The sequence below is a fragment of the Trichoplusia ni genome, chromosome 19 (genome assembly GCF_003590095.1).
Source record: "Trichoplusia ni isolate ovarian cell line Hi5 chromosome 19, tn1, whole genome shotgun sequence".
In the NCBI taxonomy this organism is placed as follows: Eukaryota; Metazoa; Arthropoda; class Insecta; order Lepidoptera; family Noctuidae; genus Trichoplusia; species Trichoplusia ni.
The window spans coordinates 730,119-744,788 of NC_039496.1; the positions used below are offsets into that span (position 1 = coordinate 730,119).

At 36.4% G+C, this 14,670-nt stretch overlaps 1 protein-coding gene across 2 annotated transcripts; it reads right to left on the minus strand.

Annotated features, from left to right (window-relative positions):
* Nucleotides 1-316: 316 nt before the first annotated feature.
* LOC113503385 (probable ATP-dependent RNA helicase DHX34) lies at nucleotides 317-14,476 on the minus strand. 2 transcript variants are annotated; one of them, XM_026885313.1, is made up of 19 exons: nucleotides 13,658-14,476; nucleotides 13,311-13,429; nucleotides 12,865-13,031; nucleotides 12,071-12,274; nucleotides 11,560-11,692; nucleotides 11,028-11,176; nucleotides 10,442-10,549; nucleotides 10,236-10,341; nucleotides 9,709-9,914; nucleotides 8,699-8,902; nucleotides 7,707-7,892; nucleotides 7,320-7,417; nucleotides 6,754-6,964; nucleotides 6,299-6,361; nucleotides 5,689-5,870; nucleotides 5,004-5,114; nucleotides 4,569-4,690; nucleotides 3,955-4,243; nucleotides 317-815 (listed from the first exon to the last, which is right to left on the minus strand). In XM_026885313.1, the coding sequence occupies exons 1-19, from the start codon at nucleotides 14,188-14,190 to the stop codon at nucleotides 533-535; spliced, it is 3,474 nt and encodes a 1,157-aa protein (XP_026741114.1). In that variant the 5' UTR covers nucleotides 14,191-14,476; the 3' UTR covers nucleotides 317-532. The 2 variants fall into 2 exon arrangements, with proteins under 2 accessions (XP_026741114.1, XP_026741115.1); XM_026885314.1 differs by lacking the exons at nucleotides 13,311-13,429; nucleotides 13,658-14,476 and having other exon boundaries at nucleotides 12,860-12,947.
* Between the last annotated feature and the right edge of the window lie 194 nt (nucleotides 14,477-14,670).

Below are 14,670 nucleotides of genomic sequence, written 5' to 3' on the forward strand. Positions count from 1 at the left end.
TTAGCTTTCTGTGATTTCCTCTATAAAACGTTTGTTAAATTACACTCCACTGTTTATATAATATTAAACCCGTATTTTTGTTTTTATCTAAACATTGATGATATGAAAACTGGAATGTAAGTTTGGGCTGGTGCTTAACTGCGTGGCATAAAGTGTACCAAAAAGTGACGTCACACGAACTCTGTTTTATTAAGCATATATTTTATTTACCTGTAATTTTTTTTTTAAATAAGATGCACAGGCAAACAAATAGAAATCTCAGCGATAGGAGCATTCTATCTGACTTTAACTGGAAACTAGAAAAAAAAAACAAATGTAAATCAAATATAATTCATTTATTTCTTCAATTCAATTGAACAAAGTATTCTTCTTATATTCTTGTAATACTTATACATAACGTTCGCACTTGCAACAATAACTTTCTTGAGTCGGATCACATATGTATATCTACATTTTGAAGAATGTAGGTACTTATACATAACGTATTCTGTACAGCAAAGGCCTTAGTTCATTCAATTATGACACTTAAAGACTATGATTTAAGACAACTTTTCTTATGCTTCAATATCTCTACGGGCGTCATATACAAAGTCTGTTTACAATTTTCGCACGTATACTCTTTGGCGTTAGGTTTAATTTCCCTTGTAGTTTTAGGTGTTAATATTTTCTTTTCTTCTTTAGCTGAGCATATGAAGTGTTTGTGTTGGAGTCTCTCGATGGGTGATAGGCAGACGGTAAGTTCGCAGTTTGTGCACGTCCAGGGTAAACTGTAGGATTCTTCGTAGCTATTGTAACTCCAGTTTGTGTCGACGACGCTGTAACAAATATATAGGTAATGATTAATATTCATATCTTGCCTGTCCCGCGTATAGCACGATTTTAGTTCGACGATACCAATGTTCAAATGTAGCTCGCGGGACAGGGAAATGGTTAAAAAAAAAAAAAGTATTATTATTTATTTGACACAAGTAAACATAATCATAAAATCTTACATGGAGACCTCCTTTTAAGTAAGTATTTACCTGTGCTAGGAGGCCTCGCTCTTCCTAATTACATCATAAACATTGTGTATCAAATTAATAGTAGATAAAAATTAAAGGAATTGTAAATACTAAAGTATGAATACTGTGGGCTGATTGGGAAAATAACAAGGCGAACAAATTAAATAGACTAGTAGAATTTAGAACATTTAACGCCTATTTCACAATCATGTATTAAATAAGTAAGCTATCTGGCAATAAAGTGAAAAAAATACATTCTTTATACAGGGTTACAGGAAAAGTCGACCTAGATCCGCTAAGGGCGTGTAGTTTGCAACGTTTCTGACTGATTCTACTATGAAATACCCTATCCTAAACTCAACGGTTTTCGAGATATTCAATTTTTTACTTTTTTTGAAAAATTATCAAATTTTTGTCAATTTAAGCACATAAATTAAAATTTGTGAGTCCAATTCATCGTTTTATTTGTTTTTTACACAAACAATAAGATGTTCTATTATCTCCATAACCAAAATTGTGAGTAATGTAACTAAATTAGGTCATAAAAGGGGTTGAAAGTTAAAAAAGTAAGTCAAATTTTTGAAACTTTGTTTTTCGTTAGTGAATATCTAAAAAAAATGTATGGGAGATAGTCGGCGGATGTGCTATAAAATATCTACGTTTCAACAGCTAACCAACAAGGTACAACAGTCAAGGTTTTTTCTTAGAATTCATAGAAAAAACCCTAGTTAAGTGCCCGCAGGTAGCAAATCAAAAGGGTTCTCGCCTATTGTTTTTCAACTTTGGTCGGAGCGTGAAAGCGAGAAAACTTACGATTTATGCAGGTGTGTGAGAAAGACAATGAGCCGAACCTGTTTGGGGTTCAATACGCCATTCCATTTTGCTTTGTGTTTGGTTGTTAGTCTGTTTATGTGATTCGTCCATGATAGATGCGATATCGTTTTGCTCTCTGTTTTCTACTCGACTTGGCTGTGTTTTCGGACTGTTTCTTCTTATTTGTGACTGCTGTGCTTGTGAACTGGACTCGGATTTTTGCTTGTGATACGGAACTGTTGATGATGTCGGCCTACACAAATGAAGAATATGCGGATATGTTAATTTGCTACGGATACTGCAATTGTGTGTCGGCACAAGCTCGTAGCGAATACATAACCCGCTATCCTGGTCGTCGAGTGCCGGATGTGAGCGTATTCGACGGAGTTTATCGAAGACTCCGAGAAACTGGCTCAGTTTCAAGACGACGTACAGATTTGGGAAGACCACGTGTAATTGTTGACGACGGAGAACAAGACAATGCCATACTACAACGATTCCGGTTGGATCCAACTATTTCCACTAATGTTGTTGCCCGTGACTTGGGAGTCTCGCAATGGAAAGTATGGTCTACTGTACACACTGCGGGCCTGTACCCATACCACTACACGCCGGTACAAGCGATGGAGGAAGGCGATCCCGCCAGACGAATAGATTTCTGCAGATTTATGTTGAACGCCGATGCAGAAGACCCTTCATTTTTTAAAAGAATTTTGTGGACGGACGAGTCAAAGTTTGATAAAGACGGTATTACCAACTACCATAATGCTCATTATTGGGCCCCACAACAACAAGGTAATCCTAAAAAGAAGAGAGTGAAAGGGTCACAACGCAGATTTAGCGTAAATGTGTGGATGGGAATAATTTCAAATTATTTGGTTGGGCCTTACTTTCTCCCAGACAATTTAAATGGAGAAGATTACGAAAATTTCCTAAGAGGGGACCTAAGCGATTTGCTCGACGACTTACCATTACAACTATTTCAAGAAATGTGGTTTCAACACGATGGCTGCCCTGCACATTACAGGAGAAGTGTCCGAGTATGGTTAGACACAAACTACGCTAATAAATGGATCGGACGAGGTGGGCCTTTACCGTGGCCAGCCAGAAGTCCGGACCTTACCCCCATGGATTTTTATGTATGGGGGCACATGAAGAGCCTCGTGTACAGGGAGCCCAACCCAATTTCCACTGTGGAAGAGTTGAGAGCCAAAATAATTAACGCGGCGGATCAAATAAGGCATAATTTAACAACAAGTGTTGTTAAAAGTGGATTGAGGAGAAGATTGCGACTATGCGTACGTAACAGAGGTGGACATGTTGAGCACGAAATTTAAAAATTGTTACACAATCCAATAAATGTTTATTATTATCAATCTTGTTTTATTTTCGTTTCTGAGTGCAGGTGTTAAATTAAACGTAATCAACACGGTAATTTTTTACCCTCTCAGTAGCTTAGTAGCTAAGTTTTTGGATGATTAAAAAAAGAAAACCTTGACTGTTGTACCTTGTTGGTTAGCTGTTGAAACGTAGATATTTTATAGCACATCCGCCGACTATCTCCCATACATTTTTTTTAGATATTCACTAACGAAAAACAAAGTTTCAAAAATTTGGCTTACTTTTTTAACTTTCAACCCCTTTTATGACCTAATTTAGTTACATTACTCACAATTTTGGTTATGGAGATAATAGAACATCTTATTGTTTGTGTAAAAAACAAATAAAACGATGAATTGGACTCACAAATTTTAATTTATGTGCTTAAATTGACAAAAATTTGATAATTTTTCAAAAAAAGTAAAAAATTGAATATCTCGAAAACCGTTGAGTTTAGGATAGGGTATTTCATAGTAGAATCAGTCAGAAACGTTGCAAACTACACGCCCTTAGCAGATCTAGGTCGACTTTTCCTGTAACCCTGTATATTTAACGGGAACTTATGTGACGGTGGTGGTATAAGCCCTAAGTATCGATATATTTTTTTTAAAACGAAAATATTTTTTTAATAAAGTACTTTAGCGCCATCTACCTATGTTTTACTAAAATTAATTAAAATACAACAATCAGTAGCTACCAAAAGCCTAAACACACACACATTAATACCCATTTCATACAAACCAAAAACACAACAACTTACCAATTATAAACAACATTATCAGTAACAAAGACACCTCCTTTCTTCTCATGTGGTTTACATTCAAAGTTTTCATCAAAGGGGTTTGGTTCAATCGCTGGATGGGCCTCGTCATTCCCTTGGTATATAGTCTTCAGGTCACCGGGCAGTAGTCTCTTGATAGTGTAACAGACGTCGCTGGTCAAATAAGAGCTTATGTCGCATGACAACTCATGTTGGACTTCTTCGTAGGAGATTTTTGGTAGATTTTGCTTTTCGAGTTCAGCTTCGACTGTTTTTGTTGGGGTTGCGTCTGAAAGATAAGGAATTTAATAATGAAGTATTATAATGAAGGGTTCTATTAACGATACTTTTTATTGAAAATGCATGTTTTTTTAGTTCTCGTACAAAATTAGACATAAAAATAAGACCCAGATAAAAAAAAAAGATCGTGTTCATAACACAAACATTTGTCCTGAGTGGAAATCAAGGTCGCAACTTCGGCCAATTATATAGATAGATCATAATTAACTTGATTCAGATTATACTGTAGTTAATGGGTTTTCATTCTAATTTATACATCATTATTTCAATTAAAGCCAATAATAATACAATAAACTTAAAGTTACAAAATATACCTAAAAGTCTTCGATTGATGAGCGCATCCCATCGCTGTCGTAATTTGACCGCTTTTAACAGTAAATTCAAGCCAGTTTCAGCATAAGGAAACTCCAATAGTAGCCACGCATCACAGATTATCCTGATGAAAAACAACATTAAATTAAATTACCAACGGTGACAACGGTTTCAAGCAATATTTTTGGTATGCTACAGTACTTCATTCTTTTTTAAAAGTAAATACAATTAAAATAATGAAAAAAATAAACATCAGACAGGACTCGGACCTGGGTCTCCTGGATATAAGCGCGAATCCTTTTACAAACTTTGCTACTGAAATCTTATTTGATGGCTTAGAGACATATGAAATTGCATGGGAGCACAGCTGCAAAGAATATTAAATAATGCTTACACAAAAATGAATCTTGAGCTCATAATTTTAAGTATGATATTACCTTGTAAATCCTATGTTAGTATCGATAGAGTGCGCTAACAGCAACAAAGTTTGTGCGGCAGGCATACGCATAGAGTTCACTATGTACGGCTTCGTAGTTTCCAGAAGTGATCTGAAAATAATAAAACATATACATAATCTAGAAGTTAGACCATCCAATGTCCGGGTTCGCCAACACACTACAGTAAAATTGATAATGTTCATCATCTTTGCATAATAAACTGTTTCATTTCATTAGAGAAGTAATTAAAATTATTTTAACGTTATTTGGATGTGAAATTTCAGCTTTATCGAATATTAGGAAAGGACATACGAGTGATTTACAACGCCAATTTCGTAATAACATTGCCAGTGTCATTTTTAATGTCGAAATAAAATTTAGCTTCTTTTTTGACGAGGTACGCTTTCTTAGCAAAAAATTGTATGGCTATAAGTTAAGCGAAAGTACATAAAACTTAAAAAAACGACTCCCGCATTAAGGAATTTAATTCTTGTATCAAAGACACTCAGATTCAGAACAAGCATTCGTGGATCACACAAATGCTTGTCCTACGCGGGGGTCTAACCAGCGAGACATCGCGCACAATGGATTTGACGTCGTTACCTCAAACACTCGGCTATCCGTGCAAATTATTTATTTCAGCTAAGACTTACGTGAAAAAATATTTAAAATATATATTACTTACAGATAGCACAATATTTGATGTTTGCTCGACAATGGCAACTTGCTGTCGTACCCCGGCGGCTTGTCTGTCTGTATGTCTGCCTCGGTGAGCTGCAGGACGCGAGGATTTTTGCCGAAGTACGACGTCGGGTGGAGGAACACGAATGGCTTGCTCCAAGTGTGGTATAGTTGTTCGGCTGCAGACTGTTTTAAAGGAATTTTATGATTTAAGGCGGTAGATATGGAGTATTTTGTTTTTCAGGATAACATTATCATGTCGCAGGGGACCCTGTATATTAGGCATGTGATTAGAATATTCAAAATGATAGTAAACTTGTTAAAAGATAAACTCGTGTATAAAGTACTATATCTTTTCGCGTAAATGGCTGGTCGTTAAAAAGTAACCCATGCCTAACTATTAGTTAGTTAGGCACGAGATGTATAAGCGACCCATACCTAACTATAAGTTGTAGGTTTATACGGTTTTTTAAACTTTGGAGATTACCTTACTTTTTGGCTATTTTTGCACTCGTTGAATTAGTAGAGGTCAGTATCTGAAGTTAGGGTTAAGTTTTGATTAAGACATTGTTGTGTTTAAAACATTTATGACAAGTTATCATGAAAACACTTACTTTGTGATGATTAAATTCGTCAGCAACAGCCACTTGCGGGTACAAAGCTCTGCACAAAACAACCTGAAATAATTTTATTACGATATGGATGGTGAAGATTTATCAAATATCGACGACCAAATAATAGTGAATGGAACATACGAGTTACTTTAATGTCAAAACAAATCCGCCGCATTTTTATGGTATGGAATTCCCTAGCTTTTTTACTTCTATTGCATTAAGTAATTTAATCTATGGGTTCCGGGGGCTCTCTCATGCATAAACACACCCAGACTCAGGACAAGCATCCATGCCCCATGGAACACAAATTAAAGCCTGTTATACCCAGGGATCGAACTTGTGACACGTCGCACTCAGTGTTTTTGGCATGGTGACCTCAACCATTCGCCTATACGTGAAATTTATTTGACCAAACAACGCTTACTGGATCAGGTAGTTGCATAAAAATATCTCACCTTCAACATAATAAGATCTCTTCCACTGGAAGCGCTAGAGCCCGCTATCAATGCTTGTATACGCTGAGCGTCGTTAGTCATACGGAATTCAATATCTCTTATATCTAGTACTTCGTCGTCTTCATTGGATTTCTCATCGACTATCTCCCAAGAGTCTACTTTGAGTCGCTTCTTGTTTTTCGCATCTTTAGCTGCGTTTTGTTTGTATTGTCTGAAATAATGAGATTTTTTCAACTACTGAATTGAAAAAAGGTCTGTTTGCAATCAAATACTGTCTAGGCAATATAAAGAAACATTATCAAAATGGGCTCCTTTGGGTAATTCAAAACAAATTGAAAACCCTCAAACCATTCGCGCGCTATGAAACAGACAGACAGATACGTCAAACTTATAACACCGCTCTTTTTGCGTCGCTTGTTAAAAATATAACTTGTCTTAGTTTCGGCTTCTTCTCTAGATCGAACTAAAGTGAAATCTATCACATTCGTACAACTACATGTCATCAGACTTTCCATTCTTCCTTTATCTCTCTCTCTGTGATGTATTTTGTTTCTGTTTTGACTTACCTTCTCATATCTTTCAATTGCTTCATTTGACCGTGACGTAAAGCTCGCTCAGCTGACGACATTGACTCGGGTTCTTGAGTCTCCATTAAGTTGTTGTCCTGAAAGCAAAATTAGATCTTAAGCACAGTGCAACACGACACATTTCGAAGTAAACAAATATACACCTTAATTTGTATGCAATAAGCTTCTTAATTGAGCACATGCAATCGTCGTTCTAAAATACCGCATCGGTTACACCACACTAAATGGCACTACGTTACCACGTTTCTTTGTACAAATGTAGACCTTAACCGACCTGCTATGAGCTTCCTAATTGTGCATCAAGTATTTAGCTGGTATAATCGTTTTCTGCCATTATTTGATATCTAAAAATAGAAATTAACTCACCTGCAATAAGCTCCGTAATTGTGCAGCAAGTTTGGTGAGCTCGTACAGTCGTTGTTCTTCGATACCGCGTCTTCTAGACCAGGCGCGGCCGCCGCGGGTGTCGCGTTTCTCTCGAAGCCACGCGCAGTATAGCGAGAGAAGGGTTAAAGGGTCACCGTGGTCAGATTCGTCGGGTTTTCGGGCATTCTGGAGTGTAAAAATTATAATTGTTTTTTTTTTATCATTGCGAAGGAAAATTAGACTGTAATGACTGTTGCTTAGGGTTGTTTTTTGATAAATGAAGAACTCATTTGTAATACAAAGATTGTCATCCTGCATACGTGATATGAACGGGTTAAAGAAGTCAATTATTTCAGTGAAATTATTTTTATAACTCTTTCAACAATCACCTATATCTAAAACTAGCTGTTGCCCGCGACTTCGTCCCCGTGGGTAGAAGATATAAGTTATGATTTATACCTGTCCTGTTTTTTTTTCACATTTTCTATTGTATCTTCGCTCCTATTAGTCGCAGCGTGATGGTTTATAGCCTAAAGCCTTCCTCGATGAATGGTCTATTCACCACAAAAATAATTTTTCAATTTGGACCAGTAGTTCCTGAGATTAGCACGTTCAAACAAACAAACTCTTCAGCTTTATATATTAGTATAGATTGGTTGCCAAAATTCCTGCAACTACTACTTAAAAAGTGTTTGATGTAGATCGCTAGGTCAAATTACTCTGACTAAAGGCCTACTTATTTTTGTCGTTCGATTTACAAAAAAAATGCCGCTGAGCACTTGTTTCAAAAGTGCATCAAGAACTTGCACAATATTCGTTCATCATCATCATCCATCCTATCCCATATTCGTCCACTGCTGGACATAGGCCTCCCTTGTTAAACTTATCAGTTTTAAAACACGTTTGCTTCCTAAGCTAATAACAAGATACATTTCCCACGCTCTCAACAACATTCCCATCTGCTCTAAACACAATTCCTATCTCCAACGTACCTCACACTCAAAATCCCGATGTGCCCTCGTAGTATATATGGCCCTGACCCCTAGCGCGGCGGCCAGCGCCAGCGCGGAGTCCCGCTTGCGCGGCGGCAGGCTGCCCGCGCCCAGCACCAGCGCCTTGGCCAGGCACACCTCCACTGGCAGCTGCGACAGCATGCGCCCGAGGGCGGTCAGCTTCTCGTTCGAGGTCAGGGCTCCCTGGAGTAAGGGAGGGAGATATGAACAATATGTATAAGGAGGTTCATGACGGATTTTGGTATTAAAATAGCAGTGGTAAAAACTAAAAACTAAAGATTTTTTTTATCATCAACTAAGATAATAAGTACGAAGAAAAATTAAACAAGAGAAATCTGAAATATACTCTTAAAAATTATAAAAACGCCGCCGCCCGCGCCCCTCGCCATCGCCAGCCGCGCGCTCGCAACAGAGCTGTGTTTCTAAAAAACTACGAATTACATCATAATATTGAATAAAAATTGCATTTTTAATTTATTGAAATCTCATAAATACTTATTTTTTTATCATGAACGTGTTCTAGTCATTGGATACATGAACTGGGCTGCTTTTGTAAGACGACTAAAAAATCACGATGTATGTAAGGAGGTCTGATTGATCTGATGATCTGATTGATCTAATGACATGGATTCATTACGGATTTTTCTATTGAAATAGCTATGTTAAGAACTGATTGCAAAAAACAGAATGCTCTTCAACCTTTACTTTGTTACTAGTAATTAAAAAAAATGGAAAAAATATCTCCTTCGATACGACCATTTGAATTCTTATCAATTCTTGCTTTGCTTTGCTTTATCACAGAAGAACTGACAACCTTATAATTCATAACAACTACCACATTTTTAACCATTCCATAACTTTCCTACCATTGTTTCTATAGAATAATAACTGCGAACGCTGTTTCAAACTGGCACAAAATAAAAAAGTATGGAATGATTTGTAGAAGACCTATGCCTAGCAATAAAAAGCAATATCTATTTCAGACTTACATGTTGCTTCAGCTCCAACAAAGCATTTTCGACTGCCTCCTCAGGGGGTGCGTCTAGAAACGGGAACCTCCTAACATCGTTGACTCCTAACGAGCTCATGAGTAGCAGTAATGATGCGAGCGGTACTCGGGACACTTCCGGAGTACTAAACGGTTCCATATCGTTGTACTGTTGTTCAGAGTAGATGCGGTAGCAGACGCCGGGGCCTGGAGAATGAATGGATGAATGAGTGAATGATTGTATGAATTTGTTAATACCTGCCGCAGATTCGTTTCCGCGTTGTGTGAAAGTTGTGAAATATTGAACTATTATTATTATACAAGGTGTTGCCCGCGAGCATGCTCTACAAACTGAAAATCATCCCACGTGAACATAAAATCGGGATAAAAACTATTCTGTGCTATCCCCGGTTATAAACTATCTGTGTATCAAGTTTCGTCTAAATCCGTTCAGTGGTTTTAGCGTGAAAGAGGAACTTACCACTAACTTAGTAGGATTTACATTTATAGATGTCGCGTATGACGTACCTGTTCGACCCGCACGACCTTTTCTTTGATCAGCACTCGCCTGCGAGATCCAGAACTCTTTCAATCGTTGCATTTTTGTTGTTGAATCATAACTCATTTCTTTGACCTGAAATTCCGTACTGCATGGTTTTTAGGTTGTAACATTTACAATTACAGGCTGGTTGCATACTACAATATATACTGATTAGATGATGATTATTGCCTACCTTCCCAGAATCAACCACAAATCGTATACCATCAATAGTGACAGACGTCTCAGCTATATTTGTAGAAACGATACATTTTCGTACTCGTTCAGGGGGATAGTCGAACACCTAGAAATAGGAAAGAAAATAGCATATTTAATTAGTAAAACAACTTATAATAATGTATATTCTGGTTTATCGACGTACCTAATTATTTACTGAACTTGTTTTAAGAGCTAGTTGTTGCTACTATACTAATTTCATAACAATTAACACAAAATTACATATGAGTGAGGTGAACTGTTAGTACTTGTTCCGCAAATCATATGAATAAGAGTAATAGAGAGAAAGAAGTCTTCGTAGATTTATTTATTTATTTTAAAAACAGCTCTCACATCCTTGTAGGTCCCAACTGTACAAAACAACTGAACAAAGATTCCCAGACTCACGCATTCGTAGATTACACAACCGCTTTTCCTTCGTTAGAATCGAACCCGCGATACATTGCGCACAGTAGGTTTGGTTTGGTGACCTCCACTCCACCCCTCGGCTACCCGAGCAGTCAATAGATGGTACTATTATGGGCATAACCAGGAAAAAACAGTACCTTATCCTGTTCAGCAAGTGAAAGGCCACTGTGCAAGGGCAAAACAATCCAGTTTTTAGTTTTGTCTGCGTACTGTTGAGCCGCGTCACATATAGCCGTGATCTCTTGGACACCAGACATGAATACTAGAAGATCGCCTCTTTCATCACCTGTAATAAAACTTGTTACTTGTATTAATAGAATAAGGGTGAAGAGCTTTTCGTTGTAAGGGTAGCCATGTACCAAGAAAGAGTTAAAATAAGCTATAAGCTGCCAATAGAACTAAGGAGAATGCTGGACAACTTATATGTTTGTTGAAGTTTTTAGAAGAGTCTAGACCGGGGTCACAGTAACCCTTTTGGACAATCCCGCTAGTCGAATAAAATTCCTCTAAATAGGAATCACGCGGTCACGGTTTACAAACAAAACTCAACTAACGACTGTAGCGCCTAATACCACCTAACATTACACTTTTTAAAACTGGTGACATGATATCGATGATCCCCATACTTTTATCAAAGAATAAGAAAACTTAGACATGAAAACTACTCACTTGAGTATTTACTGTCAATCAGCTGCATAATCTGTACATAAGGCTGAGGGTCGAGCCTGTCATCTCGTTTCGGTTTGTCGTCAATTAACACCGGCTTGTAATTTAATTCTATGGGAAAGAGACGTCCTGGTACCTGAAAGATAAATAATTTTAATACTACTTCGACAATACTTTTAGGTTTTAGTTCATAATATATGATAAGTGTAATTTTTTCTCAACTTGTTTCAACCAACAAGCATGAAATCGCTTATTAATTATAGCTGTTAAAACTTCAATATAAATCAATACAACCAAATTCCATAGAAAATGGTCTGCATGGGCGTGAAAGATAATAAACATACATTTATAACATTAGTGAGAATGGTTTGTGCATCCATATAATATGCATGGAGCAGTCATCAGCAGTCAGATCTAGTATTTCCGATGTCGCTTAAACACCAACCATGGTTTTAAGTCTAATTAAAACGGCCAAAATATTCATAAAAAAAAAGTAAAAAACCAGTTACTCCACCTGTATAACAGCAGCAGACTCCGCCGAAAAATAATCTTGAAAGAGTTTAATATTAATGGTAGCTGACATTAAAACTAATTTGATGTCATTACGACTGTGTATCAGGCACTTCAACACGCCTAACAAGAAATCTCCCATCAAATGTCTCTCATGGACCTCATCTAGGATTATGACGTCATAGTTCGGTAGATTTTCTGATGACATCTGAAATTAGAAAACAAATGGTTTAAGAGAAGAAATAAGTTTTTTTATTAGTTAAAAATTTTATAGTTCTGTAAATTTTCGGGATTTAGGCGAGCCATTTAGATTGATTGAAATAAGCTAAAGTTTTACTAACAGATTATTTAAAAGCTATATGGAATTGTACTTTCGTATATTTCTACTACATTTTGAACACGAAAGTTTGTAAGTAGTGATGGATGTGTATTACTCTTTCACGCAATAACCACTGAACAGATTTAGACTAAACTTGTTACACAGATTGTTTACAAAGTAGATTAGGACATAAGACTTATTTTATCTCGATTTTATGTTCTCTTGAGATCACTTCCAATTGAGGGTGGTGTAGCTGGCAACAGATAGTAACTCTCATAAATTTCAGGAATGAAAGTAAATTTAAGTATTGGATTGCAATATGCAAGGTAGGGCTCACTTGTATAAAGAACTATTATATCACTTAAACCATTAGATTTCCCCTAGTTTCGTCATCCCTTCACTGTTTTCATTTTCAAGTTTCAATAAGTTTGATTGAATACATTACAACTATATTCAAATAAAATATATCTGTACCTGACCTGTCTCAGCAAAAGCCCTTCAGTGATGAAACATATCTTGGTGTCCGCTGTCTTGCTCTTTTCAAACCTGATCTGGTAGCCAACTTTACTTTCAAATTGTGTCAGCATTTCATATGCCACTCTCTTAGATAAGGACACACAGGCTATTCTTCTAGGTTGTGTACATGCTGAAAGAAAAGAAAATTATAATTTTCTGCAAGGTAGCCAAAACTATTGTTGTTGTTACAATTTTATAAAAATAAACTTTTAGGGTTGTGCAATGTGAACTAAGACTTTACAAGTAGTATATAAAGATAAAGTTAATTGAGTTGCTTCATCAGTTTCTAACCTACAGGGCCACAGACTCAAATAAACACACACATAGGGGTCAATACCTAGCACCAATTGGATGGATTTTGGCTGAACATGTCTAAAAAGCATAACTAAAAAACCAAATTCAATCTTACCAATATTTTGGAACCCAGCTTCGTGTAGATACTGTGGGACTTGTGTGGACTTACCACATCCCGTGTCCCCAGCAACCACCACCACCCTTTCATTCTGCACTGCAGACACAATTTCATCTCTGGAATAGATGAGAAGGGATTTCATGTAAATTTGTATTCTTTTTGTCATTTTACTCCAAGCATTTGTGGAATGTGGCAATAGGACCTGTTACCCGTTGTTTGGTGTGGTGACACATATAACTAAGGTTTTAAGGCATTCAAATTTCATTTAAAAAAATTATGGTCAACATAATATTGCAGTTTGTTTAGATATTTGAAAGCCTAATAAAGTTGTTAGAAATACTTACCTATATTTAGCTACAGGTAAGTCTCTCTGAGCTTGTCTTAACTTCCTAAGTTTAGTAAACTTCTCCTTATTTTTAAAATCAATGTAGATGGAAACAATATTCAAGAAGGCTTGAAACAGATTTTTGTCCAACTTTCGTCGCTCCCTTTCATCATAAACTGTATCCACATACTTCATGGATGAAGTGAAATTAATGCAATGAAACTTTGAAAACTTTTCTGAAGATTCTTCGCTATTTTCTTCAGGTCCATAGTCAACTATAGGTTTGCCAGCTTTCTTTAGAGTAGCTTCATATTTCTTTAAAAACACCCAAAAATCATCTAAGCTATTAGCAACCGTGTTGCTCTCGCTACTGTATAAAATTATTTTGTTCAACTCTCTTTTATAATTCGTGAAACTAAATTCTTCCTCGACATGTTTTGAAGTAGACGCATTTGGACTCGTCTTCCTAACTTTATGCCGGTCTCGATCGCGAGAACGTGACCGTCGTCTTTTGTAGTAATTACTTCTACCAGGAGAAGGGGTTCGACCCATGGCGAAATTCTAATTTTATTTACAAAATTCAATGTTTACAGTTTTATCATAATTTTGACAGCTTTAGAAGCATTTTCTGAAACTGACATCAGTTATTGCAATAGATAATAAATATTGTTTTATTCTGTCCTCATCTCCGGAAAAACAACTCTGTACTAATTCGTGCGTCCCATCTTTTTGTCCTTATATTGTATAAAATCATAACGACACTTAATGTTATTATAAATTCAGAAAAGTCCAAAATGATTGCATGTATCTCAAAGCCAGTTTCTCGTCCGCTGCTCAGTACAAAAAACAACTATAAAAATTGTTATAAACATTGTCATCAATCAAAATTAAAATCATGATTCATATTGTCAATCAATTAATTAATTGTCATCAATCTTTAGAGGATCCATTACTCCATCAAAATAAAATAAAAAAATCCTATTAAGCGTATAATTAGGTAAAATGTATGGGCCATTAGCTAAAAATGTGGTC